General features: G+C 36.8%; 2 protein-coding genes across 2 annotated transcripts; both read left to right on the top strand.

Annotated features, from left to right (window-relative positions):
- Window positions 1-4629: 4629 nt before the first annotated feature.
- LOC112201718 (UDP-glucose 6-dehydrogenase 1) lies at window positions 4630-6583 on the top strand. The gene is made up of 2 exons (XM_040507474.1): window positions 4630-4872; window positions 5102-6583. The coding sequence occupies exon 2, from the start codon at window positions 5379-5381 to the stop codon at window positions 6015-6017; it is 639 nt and encodes a 212-aa protein (XP_040363408.1). The 5' UTR covers window positions 4630-4872; window positions 5102-5378; the 3' UTR covers window positions 6018-6583.
- A 7332-nt stretch (window positions 6584-13915) lies between these two features.
- LOC112167509 lies at window positions 13916-14955 on the top strand. Its single transcript, XM_024304529.2, has one exon. The coding sequence runs from the start codon at window positions 14091-14093 to the stop codon at window positions 14718-14720; it is 630 nt and encodes a 209-aa protein (XP_024160297.1). The 5' UTR covers window positions 13916-14090; the 3' UTR covers window positions 14721-14955.
- The last annotated feature ends 1286 nt before the right edge of the window (window positions 14956-16241 follow it).

Raw genomic sequence — 16241 nt, 5'->3', positions numbered from 1 at the left:
AATACTTCATTGTGCAACGCTTTTTTATAATTGGCCATGTTATAAAATTTGTTTAGAAAACGAATGTGACATCAAGTTTAGAAAACTGATAACATTGAGTACACTTTTTGGAAAACGGATGTGACTTAAAATTTGTTTAGGAAAACAGATGTGACAGAAAGTAATGCCTACAATTGAGAATGGCGGCGTGAAACTTGTCATTCACAAGGAGGTTTTTACATTCAAAGAAGCAACCGAGGCATACAAACTCAAGAAAAGTGACAATCATATCGGAAAGATATTGCTTCATCCTTGATGGGACCAAATTAAACTTCAATATTTTGTTTATCCAACTATTAGTTTAGTACTTTAGTAGTATTAACAAGAACTCTTTAAATACAGTCTTGTTGATTACCTATATGAAGATATGATATGATAATATGAGAATTAGGAATTGGACACGGTTTTACATGAAATGATGTTTTCCTAATTAGTAAAGTTATTTACTTGCACTTTGATCTAAAAAGTTCTAATTATGAGTTGCATGTCCGTGCCTATAATTGTGCATCTGTTCGTAGACACTAGCCTCATACGTGTGTGATGATTAGTGAAGACCCTTCAATAGTCAACAATTTTTTTGATTTATTTTTTTTGATTCATATTTACGTGCTTCTTCTAGACTAAAGGGTATTTTTAGACAATTTATATCTCAGTGACACCTTTAAACCCAAATTGACGCTTAACTTTTAAAATATAGATAGCTTTTACACCAATTTATATTTCGGTGAAACCTATGACACTAATTGGCGTTTGGTTTTTATAGTACAACATAGATAGAATTTTTGAGTATGTTGTAAAAAATATGGGACGGAATTCTTGTAAAATTAAAATAAAATAATATGAAAATATCTTGGGAAATAAGAATGAAAATATAGATAAGGAAATGAAATAAAGTAAGAAAATAATATAATATATAGATTTTTATATAGGAAAACTTATTGAGCCAAGACGTGTAAGCGCACTGTCCTAAGAGAAGATTTGTCCCCTACTACACATGGTTGAATGACGAACTTTCCCCAAGATACAACAATTCTTTGAGCTCAATCATGCAGCTAAGAAACTACATTGAACCTTAATCACCAATGCACTCAAAACGGTGTATATTTAAAATAGATATATGTATATGGTGGATAGGGGGTTGTGCTAGAGTGGTTGCATGATAGTGGAGTGCCTTTTCTTCTCACGATAACCCTCATATTTATTCGACCATCTCGAGATTTCATATCCGATAATATGTCCAACCACATGCCTTCCAACTCTAGCCATGTACCCTTATATAGGATACACTTACCATGACCATCAGTAGTCTCATTAATCATATAACAGTCAAATAATAATCATATATATTTAAAACATAAATAGAGAAATAAACACAAAATGAAAATAACCCCGATATAAATAATGAAATAAATAAAATACATTTTAATTTTAAATCATAAAATTTCCAACATGTCACACCTTATGCTGACTATGACAAACTTTCACAACCGAGTAATTCCCATACCTCACTACATTTGCACACCTCCATTCTCTACGTAGCTTCTAAAGCAGGCTTCTTTTGTATAGAAGCTCCAAGACACTAAAACAGCATCTAGCTCACTTTAGATTCGTCCGGGTCAAAGACGAACCCGAGCCCAACAATGAAACGACATGCAACGTATTATCAAATATTGATTGCTTTGAACACTCTGAATGGGTATAGTTTCATTGAGAAGCAGTGTTAAACCCTTGGTTTTGTTAGGAAATTCGGGTCACCTTCCGAATTCCCTAGCCCAAGACCGAAACTGAATCAAGACAATAATCACAAACTATGCAAGCAAACACAAGATTGTTGACGAGGTTCGGTCAAACAGTTGACCTACGTCCCCGGGTGATGATGATGATGGTGGATCCACTAAACGAGAAGAAGATTACAAACTCTTGAAGAACGTTTTGGTTCTTCCACTCAAATAACATCTCTCCTCACAACCCAAATTCTCAATAGAGAATTCCCAACAACACCCGATCTCTCAAAGCTTGCAACTCTCTAAAATCTCTGAAATTATCAGAACTCTCAATTGATCCACACCTAAAGCTATGCCTCTAAGGTCCTATTTATAGGCTCACAATTAGTCAGACTTATAATAGGATTCAGAATCATAGAAGGTACGTAATCCTAAACCTTTACTTCCAAGGAAAAACTCCATAAATCCTAGACACACTAGAATAGTTTACCCAAAGCCTTCAGAAGTAAAGAATCCAAAACAGGCAAGGAATTAGATATTGAGCCGCAATCCTAACAATTTCCACCTCAGCTCAAAATCTCTGAACTTTCACTGAACGCAAGCTTCCTTGGGTCTTCTCAACGAACCGCGATCACCACCACACCTCAGTGCGCCTCTTGGCGCGCTTAATATTAAGATGAGTTAGTCAAGTTTGAGAAGCACTCAAACTTGACCCTTGGACAACAACTCTTTCCCTCAAACATGCACTGTGCAGCCGCTTGCATGCAATCCAAGTCTCCATCAAAGTTGCCAAACCTAATAGGAGCGATCTTTAATGGTTTGCACAACTCACTTCGAGCAACATCCCCTTGAACGAATTCTCCACCATAAATGGTACCTTCTCTTGACGCATCATTCTCATAACACCAAGTTTGCTTCTCATTGTCCTTACTAAATCTACTCTCCAAAGTAGGTGACACCTTAATTGTGGAATATGCATGAGCTAGCATATCTCCACCACAAACTTGTGTTGGGATCCTTATGGGTCTGCCTCCCTTTAAGGACTGCTGTAATGTTGGTTGCTCTTGAAATTTTACCTTCTTAGAAGCAAATTTCGTTCCTCCACATTTACTATTGCTCATCTTCCCCGAATGCCTATAGGAACCAAGATTGCCAATCTTTCCACCTTGAACAAAACTTTCAACAGAATCAATTGTTCCACCTTGAACAAAGCTCCCTTCCAAACGATAGAGACCATTTACCTTCTTACCCTTCATCACTACGAGTGCTCCCTTCAAAACCTTCATATTTCCATCATGACCCACAATCTTGTAGCCTTCCGAATCCAAAGTGCCAAGAGATATCAAATTCCTATCCAACTTAGGAACATGACGAACATTCTCTAAAGTCCTCACCGATCTATCATGTACCTTCAATTTGATTGTTCCAACACCAGCAACTTTGTAGGTATGTGCACCCACCGACTTTACTAGACCTTCCTTCACATACTTGTAGGAAGAAAACCAATCCCTATTGGGACACATGTGTTCAGAACAACCTGTATCCAAAATCCACTCATCTTGTGGCTCTCCTAAACATGATGTGACCATGAGTGCATCTCCATAAAATTCCCCATCATCTTCACTCGCCACCGTTGCAGTAATAACTCTCTTTGACTTCAATTTTGGACAATTATATTTGATATGCCCAAAATCATGACAGTAATAGCACTCCTTATCTTTGTCTCTATCTTGATCTCCAAAATTTCTCGACTTTGATCTACCACGACTCAAACCCTCTTTCACATTAGATCTCCCCCTTACAACCAAAGCAGATGTATTTGTAGATGTCTCTTCTTCATTTTTCTTTCTCCTAGATTCCTCACTCAAAAGGGTATCCCGAACTTCGTTGTAGACCAACTTATTTTTCCCAGCTGAACTGCAAATAGAGTTGACGGTAACATCCCAAGTATCTGGCATGGAGGTCAATAGTACCAACGCCTTGAGGTGCTCTCCAATTATGATATCTACCGTGGCCAATTGTTCGACAATATCGCAAACCGCTGCTTGTTGTTTTCGCACAGAACCACCTTTGCTCATCTTCATTGAAAATAACTTTCTCAATAAGTGTACTTGCTCAACAGCGCTTGGTTTCTCAAACATCTCAGACAAAGTATCCATTAACCCCTTAGTAGTTTTCTCATTAATCACATCGCGCCGAATTTCGTTTGATAGCGATAGTCGAATAGCTCCTAAAGCTTGAGTGTCAAGCTCCTCCCAATCCACCTTTTTCATGCCCTCCGGCTTAACTCCTAGCAAAGGCTTGGACAATTTCTTCAGATTCAAATAGTCAGTTATTTGAAACCTCCACATAACAAAATCATGCCCATCAAATTTATCAACTCTTGTCTCGACGTCTTCAATCCCCATCTTTCCTCTAGCTCTCGAAACCTGGCTCTTGATACCACTTGTTAGGAAATTCGGGTCACCTTCCGAATTCCCTAGCCCAAGACCGAAACTGAATCAAGTCAATAATCACAAACTATGCAAGCAAACACAAGATTGTTGACGAGGTTCGGTCAAACAGTTGACCTACGTCCTCGGGTGATGATGATGGTGGATCCACTAAACGAGAAGAAGATTACAAACTCTTGAAGAACGTTTTGGTTCTTCCACTCAAATAACCTCTCTCCTCACAACCCAAATTCTCAATAGAGAATTTCCAAATACACCCGATCTCTCAAAACTTGCAACTCTCTAAAATCTCTGAAATTATCAGAACTCTCAATTGATCCACACCTAAAGCTATGCCTCTAAGGTCCTATTTATAGGCTCACAATTAGTCAGACTTATAATAGGATTCAGAATCATATAAGGTAATCCTAAACCTTTACTTCCAAGGAAAAACTCCATAAATCCTAGACACACTAGAATAGTTTACCCAAAGCCTTCAGAAGTAAAGAATCCAAAACAGACAAGGAATTAGATATTGAGCCGCAATCCTAACAGGTTTCCCTGCAATTTCTCTTCTTGTTTTGTTGCTGCTATCTAATACATTCTATTAATTCTTAGGCATGAGCACTGGAACTATGAATTATATGGGTGAAGATGTCAATGAAGATTTGGATCAGGTTCTTGTTATTCTACCCTACCCTCTAGAGTTGTTATTCATAATGTTTTGGGATGAAAAGTGTGTTCCTTGGTAATGTGTTGTGGAATCTACAAAGATTTAAGTCCCCATTTACTTATGAGACTAGGATATTGTGAAGGGATTTTAAATTTGTAACCTAAAGTGGTGGTAGAGTGTGCATGTATGAATACTACATCTGTTAATTCTGTTTCTTGACATGTATTCTATAGGTTTCCCATATCTTTTGTTTTGGTGTGAGTTATGCTGGGATTTTGAGTATGCGGTAATGGCCCAGTATCACCCGGAGATTATGTTCAAGATTGTAGATATGGATCACGGTTTGATTAAGAAATGGGAAGGGGGTGAAGTACTATTCTATGAGCCTGAGTTTGAGGAGTTGATTGGTAATGTTAGGGGTAAGAACTTGTTCTTTTGTTAAGAAATGAATGCAGCCAGTAATGAGGCTGCTATTGTCTTTGTTGCTGTGGATGTACCCGTTGGTCCAGAATGCCGTTTGGACTGAGTGATTGGGATGATGCTATTCAAAAGATAATAGAAGCGTCCACTACCAGAAAGCTTTCGATAATAGTTGAGAAGTCTATGCCTTTCAATCTACGTGACTGGATTGAGGATATTATACGATACCGAAATCCACAGGGCTTGAAGTTTTCAGTATTATCAAATCCTGACTTCATTTCACAAGGGACAGCAGTACGAGAGTTGAAAGACCCGAAGAGGGTGGTTATTGCGAAAAATCATGGCCATGGAGAGGATGTGCTTAGGTTACAACAACTTTATCCTCAATATGTTCCTGTAGAAAGGATTCTAATTGCTGATGATCACAAGACTGTTGAGATGGGGAAACTTTGGAGTAGTGTATATCCTGCCATGACGCACACATTTGGGAATGTGATGCCTAGCATTTGTGGTAGCATAGGTGCTGATTCAAATGATGTGAGAAGAAATATTGGATGTGCAGATTCTGAAAGCTATATGGGTGCTTCTATTGGCTTTGGAGGACCAGTAATCCAGGATATTTCTTATTTGAAGTCTGTTCTACACCGTGATGGATTGAAGTTGGAGTCAGACATGCTTAATCAGATCATCAAGTTGAAAGAGGACAAAGAGAAGAGAAGAGGTTTGTAATGTTGACGTTAAATAAAATGATTTCTGTGACAGGGCAGACAATTGCTGTGTTTGGTTTCTCATATAAAAAGGACACAGACGATATAAGAAATTTGCCCGCAATTTACGTATGTAAAGCTCTCTTGGAAGAAGGCTCAAAGGTTAGGATTTTTTATCCTAGAGTGAATGAGAACAAGATCAGGAATTGTATTGATTCTAAAGTGAAAAAGAACAAAATCAGGAATCGTTTTCCAAAAACAGTTGGTTCAAAACTGTGTGTTTGTACCGCAATGCGCGAAGCATGGTCAAAGGAAATGAAAGGCTATGTATAGAGAAATGGGATGAATTTCAACAGATTGATTTTGAAGCTATGTATAGAGAAATGAAAGGCTGCCCACGATTCATGTTTGTGGGTTGCGAATCAGGGTTAGACTGCAATCGTATTTAGACCCTCAGATTGGAGCTCTAGGTGGATGGAAGGCATTTTGTATGATAGTTGGCTTTAAAGTAGTACTGTTACTTACAGTTTGTAAAGTTCTGTTCCCTGTTATTGCATGTTCTTGTCAATTAATTGAAAGTTTAATGTCTGGAAGGCTTATTCTGAGATTGAATTACTTTGATAAATTTTTTTCTAGAACCGAATTCTTTCTTATTGGACTAGCAGAGTGGCTTTGTTGTTGAACTCTTGAGCAAGTGTTTGAAGTTGCATACATAACAAGAACAGTATGATTTTATAGGTGACTGAATCATTTACTCACAGTTTCACAGAGACAAAGACAACTGCAATGCTGTGCCTTTCATGATTGTACAGAACCCCACCTCTGTTAGATAGAGATGGATATTTGGCCACCACTATTTAGTATTTACAGAAACTTATCATGGAGCAGTTCGCTGGTGATTTAACTGTCGGTTACTCAAACAAAGATCAACAGTTAAGAGATAAGAATTGGTTAGTGGCAAAATTACCTATCGAAAAGGACCTTGCACCAAACCATTTTACTTGCATCCTAAGTGCTTCCAGTATCAGAACATTCAAGCGAGAATTCTACCACAGTGCTCAAGAGTATGGTAGATCTATAGTCGTGAAAAAGTGTATACTTGTCGCGAATATGATCCAATATTTGAAGTACAGTGTTGAGCATACAAATCTCATAGGTGTCGAGCCATGTCTTGGGAGATTAGAGAAATACCTCGTATGCTTCATATGCAATACAAACCAACAGATTACAGGAATTCCTAATATCTCCAAGTAACCCAGTTTAACATACTATTTGAAGTATGTTACCAAATTTGAGGATGTCATTAGCAACCTGCTAATAAAGATGATTACCAATTTGAGTGACACTAATAGAATATAAAGATTCCAAGCAAATCAGAAAAAATCTTTCATAGATTTCGGCCAAACAAGAGCCTCTAGTTCTTGAGTTCATGATTGTACAAACCAATTCCAACGTGATGAAGAAATGGACTTGGCAGTCGGCACAGCTCAGCATTACAACCACAAAGACTAGGCATCATGTCTTGCCGGTGGGATGAGTACATTTTACTAATAACCACAAAGTGAAAGATACACTTTCTGAAAGTACGTACTGTCTTTGCAAAACTAGCAAAAGAGTACTCACTGCTGATGGAGACAACTACTTGGTTGTTTACTAGGATTGAAAATGACCTCACACCAATCAACATTTTCACATGTTCATAAATAGGTCAAGATCAATTCTCAATCGATTCAATTGATCATGCGATGAAATCAATACGATCTAAGGATCGTGCATTGTGATCGTCTAGGAGATACTGAAGTCGGTTCGTTTAAAAGCGTGTTGTAAAATCACTTTTAGTAGAGTTTGACAGATATATATGCTCACAGCGTTTGTTTGGTTAGCACTTTTTAGTATTTTCCGAGTGCTTTCCGGAAAGCACTTGTATCGTTTACAAAAATTTTGTATATGCTCCCAACAACAGCACTTACAGAAAAAGTCTGATTGAGCAAAAGTACTTCCAACGAAACCACTATTATGTAAACCTGGAGCCAGTGGATGTACCATGCATGGTTTTCTGGATTGGTTGGTAACTCTGTGATGCGGCAATGTGCTTGAATAAATTGGAACCCTTTCAAGTTGAGAGGGATGAGATTCTCCCAAATAATTTTCAATTAATCAGAGTAGCTAGAGTGATTAGAGTTGGAAGTGGAAACTATTATTGAGTAAAATATTCTCATTAGTAGCTAGCTAGAATCTTGAACGGAGAAGAGAATAATACTGGCTAAGGGTGGCTTCAGGAATACTTAATTAGTGTGGTAGGGTGGGGGACTTCTACTTTGGCGAACAACCTCTTCCCAACTAATTGTCTAATTATATTACTTCTAATAATTAAAGCCAACATTTGGCGAATAAAATCTTCCTTAAAGGAGATCGAACGTGGTAGTAGTTGCAATTATCGAACTGAAGCCGTAGAGAAATAATTTACCAACAACAAACAAGAAGTTACGTGTGTTCTTATGGAAAATATATTATAGGATTAATTTCAGTTTACCCCCTTTAGGTTTTGGGGTGTCATCATTTCACCCCCTCTACTTTCAATTTTGAATTTTTACCCCCTAAACTTTCCAATTTCAATCAGCCGTGTCCAATTTCTACAATTCCGTCCAAATTGGAAGTTAAATTTGACTTTTGAGGGCTAAAATGGTCATTTCAACATAAAAAAATTAAAAAATATTAAAAAATATATATTTTTTCTTCAGTTTCTTCGTTTTTTATTATTATTATTATTATTTTTTTTTTTTTTCAACCTATACACCACAAGTTACAATAGGTTTATAAAAACAAAAAAAATACTTTAGGTGGTTGAAAGCTGCTCGCTGATCTACGATATTTGTGATATATCTCTGATAAAGTGAAGAATTTTAGGATATATCCCCAATAAAGTGAAGAAATATTTGTAAAAAATAATTTTACACTTTATCTGTATATCCCCAATAAAGTGAAGAAATATCTGTGTAAAATCATTTTTTGTCTACTATATTTGTGATATATCTCCAATAAATTGAAGAATTTTATGATATATCCCCAATAAAGTGAAGAAATATCTGTAAAAAATGATTTGACACTTTATCTGTAAATATCTGTATATCCCTAATAAAGTGAAGAAATATTTGTGTAAAATCATTTTTTACAGATATTTATTTACAGATAAAGTGTAAAATTATTTTTTACAGATATTTCTTCACTTTATTGGGGATATATCCTAAATTCTTCACTTTATCGGAGATATGTCACAAATATCATAGACCAGCGAGCGGCTTTCAACTACCTAGAGTATTTTTTTGTTTTTGTAAACCTATTATAACTTGTGGTGTATAGGTTGAAGACAAAATAAAAAATAAAATAAATAAATAAATAAAATGAAGAAATAAAAAAAAAACTAAGAAACAGAAGAAAAAAAAAACTAAAAAACAGAAGAAAAAAAATTAAATTTTTTTTAAATTTTTTATGTTGAAATGACCATTTTAGCTCTCAAAAGTCAAACTTAACGTCCAATTTAGACGGAATAGTAGAAATTGGACACGGCTGATTGAAATTGGAAAGTTTAGGGGGTAAAAATTCAAAATTGAAAGTACAGGGGGTGAAATGATGACACCCCCAAACCTCAGAAGGGTAAACTGAAATTAATCCTATATCATAATCATATCATCATCAATGCAATGGAAATTGACATGCAACATGTTGCAAACCACATGTTATGGAGTAAATGATAGCAATCATAAAATTGGTTTAGTTCCAAGTTTTAATCTAGATGACTACATATACAAATGAAGTTTCATATTTTGGGAAACTAAATCGACCAATCCCGAAGTAGATTAGATTAGATGTGCAATTGGTACGTACATGACAGAGAAACCAATAGGCTAGGTGACCCAATCTGATTGTAACAACTCAAAAAGAACAGAAAACGATCTATCGACCCTCTCCAATCGTTGAGCAGTGACTAATTATGTATCATATAGAATTTTGCCTTGAAATTCTTGCGGTAGAGTACTCACTCTTTAAACGTATGACAGTGACCTCCCTAGCTATATCCTTCTATCTGGCTCTAGAAGTTAATTGTGACAGAGATTGTTGATGGTGAATATATATCTCCGAAAAACTTGGCCTCAATTATTTTGCAATATTAATCTCCACTCCTATTGGTTTTCTCACAATTACTCAAGAAATAACATTAGTGTCTCCTAGGCTTCACTTAGAGATGGGAAAATGAGTACATCAACTTTGTATACAAAAATATTAATTTGGGTTTTTAAGTTTAAGAAGAAATTGGCCAACAATATATCTCAAGTTAACATTACATACTTATAGTTTCTCATTTCATTTATTAAATTAATTGCAACCTAAATTTTACAAGCCAAGTTGAAAACGACACAAGATGGATATTGTAAACCTGATGTTAGGATGATGTTGCTACATACAATAATTGCAGACCTATAAGAATAAGACAAGGCATGGTTTGGTTTGGGAAATTCATTTTCCATAGGACCTATGCATATTTATATATATAATTTGGTGAATTGACCAAATAAATAGACAGGTAATATATAAATGAAAATACAGAGGCATTCTAAATAAATTAATTTCATGCATTCTTAATCTAACTGTATATATATCAGTGGGGAAGAAAGGGTTAACAAATTCACCCAAAAAAAAAAAGAGGGTTAACAACAACCAGAGACATATATAGGTTCCCCTGTGGAAATAGGGGACCCCAATCTCTGCTGCAACTGCAATATATACAGTATCTGGTGCAAGAATATATTGGCATATATTTACATCAGATAATACATAATACATGTTATAATTCATTATTGGCGTAGCCAACCCAACCATCACAACGCAACAAAAGCTCTCGATACTTCCCTTAATTCTAGTTTAACTATATTGATAGTACAAGAATCTCATGTTAAACTAGTCCTAAAAATCACGATCGAAGAAAAAAACTAATCCTTAAAGTGTGACTTTTTCAAACATAACTGCAATGAAATAATCCCATGATGCACCCTAGTACAATCCTATATTCCTCTCCCTCAACCTTGTGATTCTCTGGATCCAATTAACAAGTAAAATATATCAGCCATCATAATTATGTATCTCGAAAACCCTGATATTATAAAACGTACCCATCTGCACACCACGAAGAAATAGCAGGTGGGATTCTGATTCAGTGATTCTGCATATTGTATGCAGAGATTTGGTATAATTCGCAATACATGACGCACTTAATGAGCTTAGCTATCTAGCTAGGGTTTCTGAATTCTGATAATGGAGATTCTTTTTCAGGGCTTCTGATATAAAAAGCAGAAACAGTGGTGGTCATTGCAGCGAGTTTTTTTTTTTCGATGAAGTCATTGCAGCGTATTTAACTATTTAAGAGCTTAAAAATACCTTAAAACTGTACTTGTTAACTAGTAAATATTCCCCTTGGTAAAATTGCAGCCGATTTTACAGATGCAGACAGCTTCCGATATTATTGGACTCCATCGGTGGTTTATATAGCATAGGATGCTTGATGGCAGTGAAAGTTCTATCACATACAGGAGGCAGAGTCGGGTCCGGTACTTGGGTGTGGGTGGGTCAAGCAAAACCGAACCATTGGGATAGTGAGCCCCATAAAAGGTCCGGTCATTGATCGCCAAGGACCTACCATAGCCCGCAGAATCCCAGAGGCCAGTGTATAAGACTATAAGGGAGAGAGGGGGGGGGGGGGGGGGCGGGGGTTGGCTTAACTGTACAGCCACAAAATGACACTCCTTTCTTTTCCAGAAAATATGAAGTCTCCTTTCTTTTCCAGAAAATATGAAATATCATCACAGGCCCTATCCTTTCCTTGCAGAGCTTTCAAGGTTTTATGGCGACCTCAACAGAATTACAAAAGCAAATTGTAGCTGTCTTAGGACATGTGAAATTAATCGGTACCCCTTAATTAGGGTACACCCCCTCTTAAGGTTGAATAAGAGGATCAATGGTGTATGAGATGCAAAAAGGGGTGTGAGATGTTAATGAAGGGATGATTCAGGACTCTCCCTATTTTGAGGGATGCGACGTTGAACAATTTTTATGCCACATTGATTAGTAGGTTATAATGATCACATAGATTGAGTTTACATGGTCATGATCTATATCTAATATTTAAAAGACTCGATAAATCACTTGTTAGTAAAAATTATGGTAGATTTGTAATTTTTTTTAACGACGGCAGAAAATTTAACCATATATTTTGAAATATTTTATTGAACGCTCTATCTCAATCTTATATAAAATATGAATAAATAAACTAAATGGTTGTAAGGACAAAATTATTGCATGAGAGTAATGATAACTCCACTCGTCAATTGCAATATCCCACTATATAGATTACTACCATTATGTACATAGCTACATATTTAGCAATATGATCATCCTAGGAGAAAGTAAGAATCAAGTCATTAATTAGGGTTACATTCATTCTGAAAATTTCTTGTGAAATTCACATCAATCAAATGACCATCCGTCAAATATATTCAATCAACTTTTTGAATTTCACATTGCAATTTGCACCACACACTTGCTAACAATGACTTTAGTGAGGTCATTAGTTTCTAGAACACCATATTAATCAATAATAAGGAACCTAAGCACTAATATATTCAGTCAAAATGGCAACATATTAGTGACATGATGAGCATAAACTCCATTACAATAATATATATTCACCATTTTGGAGGTAATTTATGGACCTCCATTGAATTCTAGGATATGAACAGTGGTAAAGTTTGCTTGTTTCTACTTTCACAAACGACAAGTAGTCCTGTGATGGGGACCCACCAAATGCCCACCCTAAGTATTGTGGACCGTTCAATGTGCCCGTCACAATGACTTTGCTTTTTGCAAGTGGGGGATTTAGGGATTATATTAACCACTAAACCCTCACTGATTACATCCCTAACCATCAATTATCAACACGATTAGTTTTCTTAGTCACCATCATTAGCTCATCCCCCCCACAACATCCTATAACTTTTATTTTGATTGAGGAAAATTATTTCACCGGTAGCTGTTCATCCAAGTGGCGTTGATCGAGACTTTGCCGGTGGGTCCCGCTGGTGTTTTGGAAGCATCCACGTGGTGGGTGCTGAGAGGATGTCAGGGGGAGTATGTGCCCACGTGGACTGACAGAACCTGATTGCGTTGGATCCATTTGTCAATTGACGTAGTCAAAACAAGAAGAGTGAATATTGCTCCTATTAAGGCGCGTGTGTGACAATTTCTAGCATTACTTGGGCTTTAGGGTTGAGTCTATTCAACAGAGATATAAATGATCTTCAGATTATCTATTTAACTTGTTAATCGATATCTATACTTATTGAATATGCAAATAGAGTTGAGTCGACTAACTTTGTGCATCTGTTTTAACATCTAAACCACGACATTAAGACTTATAAATATTAAATTCTCGACAAAATTTGTCGTACTTTTTTTTTATGTTAGCATTATAATTATTAACTTCAACCTCATATCAAATTATTAACCACATATATACATATCATCCTTGTCGAATTATATGTTTAATTCATCTTCAATCATACGTTAAATTTGGATCAAAATTTAATCCATTCACAGGTCAACTAAATAGTACACACTAATCACTAATGCATGAAGCATAGGCAAGTGGGACGCACACACAGACGGGAGCGCGTGTAATACATAAATGACCACCATCAGTTGCCCTATATATTTTTCACAGTATGGTAAGCTCGTTGGCGTCTTCTGTCATCACCAATCACCGTACGTCTTGTTGGAGTTCTTTATTTTCTTTAAAATGCATACAAAATGATACTCAAATTCAAATGAAATGAAGTAGTGGGTAAATCGAAAACCCTATATATACATGCCCACTTCTACAAACTCAACTTATGCTCAAGCCCATACATATAGTAAATATACATAATGGAGTTGTAACAATATACTGGGTTTCGTTCTTTCTTTTTTCTTTTTTCTTTTCGTTTTTCTTTCCTCAATTGGGTCCCCGGGAAGTTCAGTTTCCGTCGCCGGAGTCTGATTATGCCCTATGGCGAAGGGCCGGAAACTGACTCAGAGCCGCAGCGAACGTTTTCTCGGGAGCTACAGTAGCTACAGCCACTCCCAAGAGTCGCCGGAGCTCGCCGAAGACGATGTCTGGTCGATGGTGGAGACCGTGGAGGAGCGGGACGACAACGAGGTCGATAACTCTCAAAGCGAGTGGAGTCCACGCGTCGCCGCCGAGACTAACGGAGGTTTTGCCGCGAGGGGAAGAAGCCGGCGGATTCCACAGGACGATAACAACGTTAGCGGAGGGCTGTCTTTGGCTTTTGTCGAAGACTCGGGAAAGACGGCGTCGTCGCCTCGGATCGTGCACCAGTTCCGCGGACATGACAGCGTGGCGTCTCCACGTGGCCGCCACATGGCCACGTCACTCCCCGTGAACGTGCCGGACTGGAGCAAGATTCTCCGGGTCGACTCGGTCGACTCGCTGTACGAGTTCGACGACGGCGTCGACAGCAGCAACGACCCGGAGATGATTCCCCCACATGAGTACCTGGCGCGTGAGTACACGCGCGGCGCGACGTCGGTTTTCGAGGGGGTGGGCCGGACGTTGAAGGGCCGGGACATGAGGCGGGTTAGGGATGCGGTTTGGAGCCGAACCGGGTTCGATGGTTAAGATCACACAAGTGTGGTTAGTGTAGCAAAAATAGGAGGAGCTTTTGTTTTATTGTTGAAAATGATTTGTTTTGGGGTTGAATTGGTATTTTTGGTTTGGGCAATGAATGATTCAACTGAATTGAGTCGGTTGCGAGTGAGCCCAAACATGAATTCTGAATCTGGGATTTTCATATATTATTGTGGTGGGTTGAATTTTGGAAATCAATTTCTTATTAGGTGGTCACTTTCTATTATCTTAACTCGTTCATTATATTAGCTCTCGTATTTGGTAATTTTCTCGTTATTTTAGCTCATATTAGTCCCCAAAACCACAATAAAAAAACAAAGAATCGAACAAAACTTAAAGTAAAAGGTCTTGGTCATTAAGATCCGAATGAAGTAGTCATTGAAGATCCTAAATATAATCTGTTTCTTTCTTTTATGATGAGTACTTTAGGAGTAATGACTGCATAATAGGAACTATGAAGTTACCATTTAAGATTTGACAACTCCAACTTCATTTCTCATTGGAAGCTTAGTTCAAGTGAAGTACATAAAAGTTCAGATTCTAAATTCGAGTGTCTTGACTAAAAAGAAAGAAAGAAAAATTCGAGTGTCATCAAAGTAAATATGCAGGTGCTCGAAACACAATTAAAATTTATTTTTCTTAAGAGCATAAGAATTTACGTACAACTTATGATAAAGAAAGATTTATTGTTCTTTAGTACAATTTGGCATCCCATTTGGACATTTGGTCGAGCACTAGTTGATTGAACTGTTCTTTGTCTAGTAGGTTATACTCTAAGATCAAATGATGATGTTTTGCAATTTCTTATTATCATATTTTAAATTGATCAAATGAGAAATTATTATTCGATCGTATAAGAGAAAAATGCAACAATTGTAAAAAAATGATTCAAACTGCTATCAAAGAAAGATAAACGTTGTTTTTTTATTTATTGATTAAGAATGATCTAAGAAAATAGCACGGCTTCTATTATCATACTAACTATTAAATTGGGTTGTTGGTAGATTCTCTATAAGTAATAAAGTCACTATGCCAATTCAACAAAATTACTTCAGTTCATGCATTTTAAGATTTATGTTTATTTATGTATTTGACAGCGGTTTAGATCATATGTAAATTTCAATACTTAAAAACGCTACAAAACAATATTTGTAACTTGTTTTTTTTCCATATAAAATAGAAATATCATCTCAAATTTATGTGGTCTGTAATATATTATCTTTCATCCCCTCTCTCTCCATCGATCGATTGCGAGATATTAATTAATGTCATGTCAATTGTTTGAAAAGTGGGGAAAGGGAATCTAGGAGCACAGGAGAAGACCCCACTAATATCCAAAGCCTAGTGTTGAATCCAAAGTCCATAGTCTAGTCCCCAAAACGTTGATTAATACCACCAAGGCAAAGCAAGAAAACCAATGGCTCTCACTGTCTCTCTCTCTCGCTTCTTCTTCTGCGTTCTCATGAACCATCAAAAACAGAGGGAGCAGTCGCGTCACTTTCTGGAAAAAGT

This window comes from Rosa chinensis, chromosome 5, assembly GCF_002994745.2.
Source record: "Rosa chinensis cultivar Old Blush chromosome 5, RchiOBHm-V2, whole genome shotgun sequence".
Classification (NCBI taxonomy): Eukaryota; Viridiplantae; Streptophyta; class Magnoliopsida; order Rosales; family Rosaceae; genus Rosa; species Rosa chinensis.
This window is presented reverse-complemented; position numbering and strand designations above follow the sequence as displayed.

Bases quoted from the DNA above. Each gene is read 5' to 3' on its own strand.
- LOC112201718 (XM_040507474.1), top strand. From the start codon at position 5,379: ATGCCGTTTGGACTGAGTGATTGGGATGATGCTATTCAAAAGATAATA.
- LOC112167509 (XM_024304529.2), top strand. From the start codon at position 14,091: ATGGCGAAGGGCCGGAAACTGACTCAGAGCCGCAGCGAACGTTTTCTC.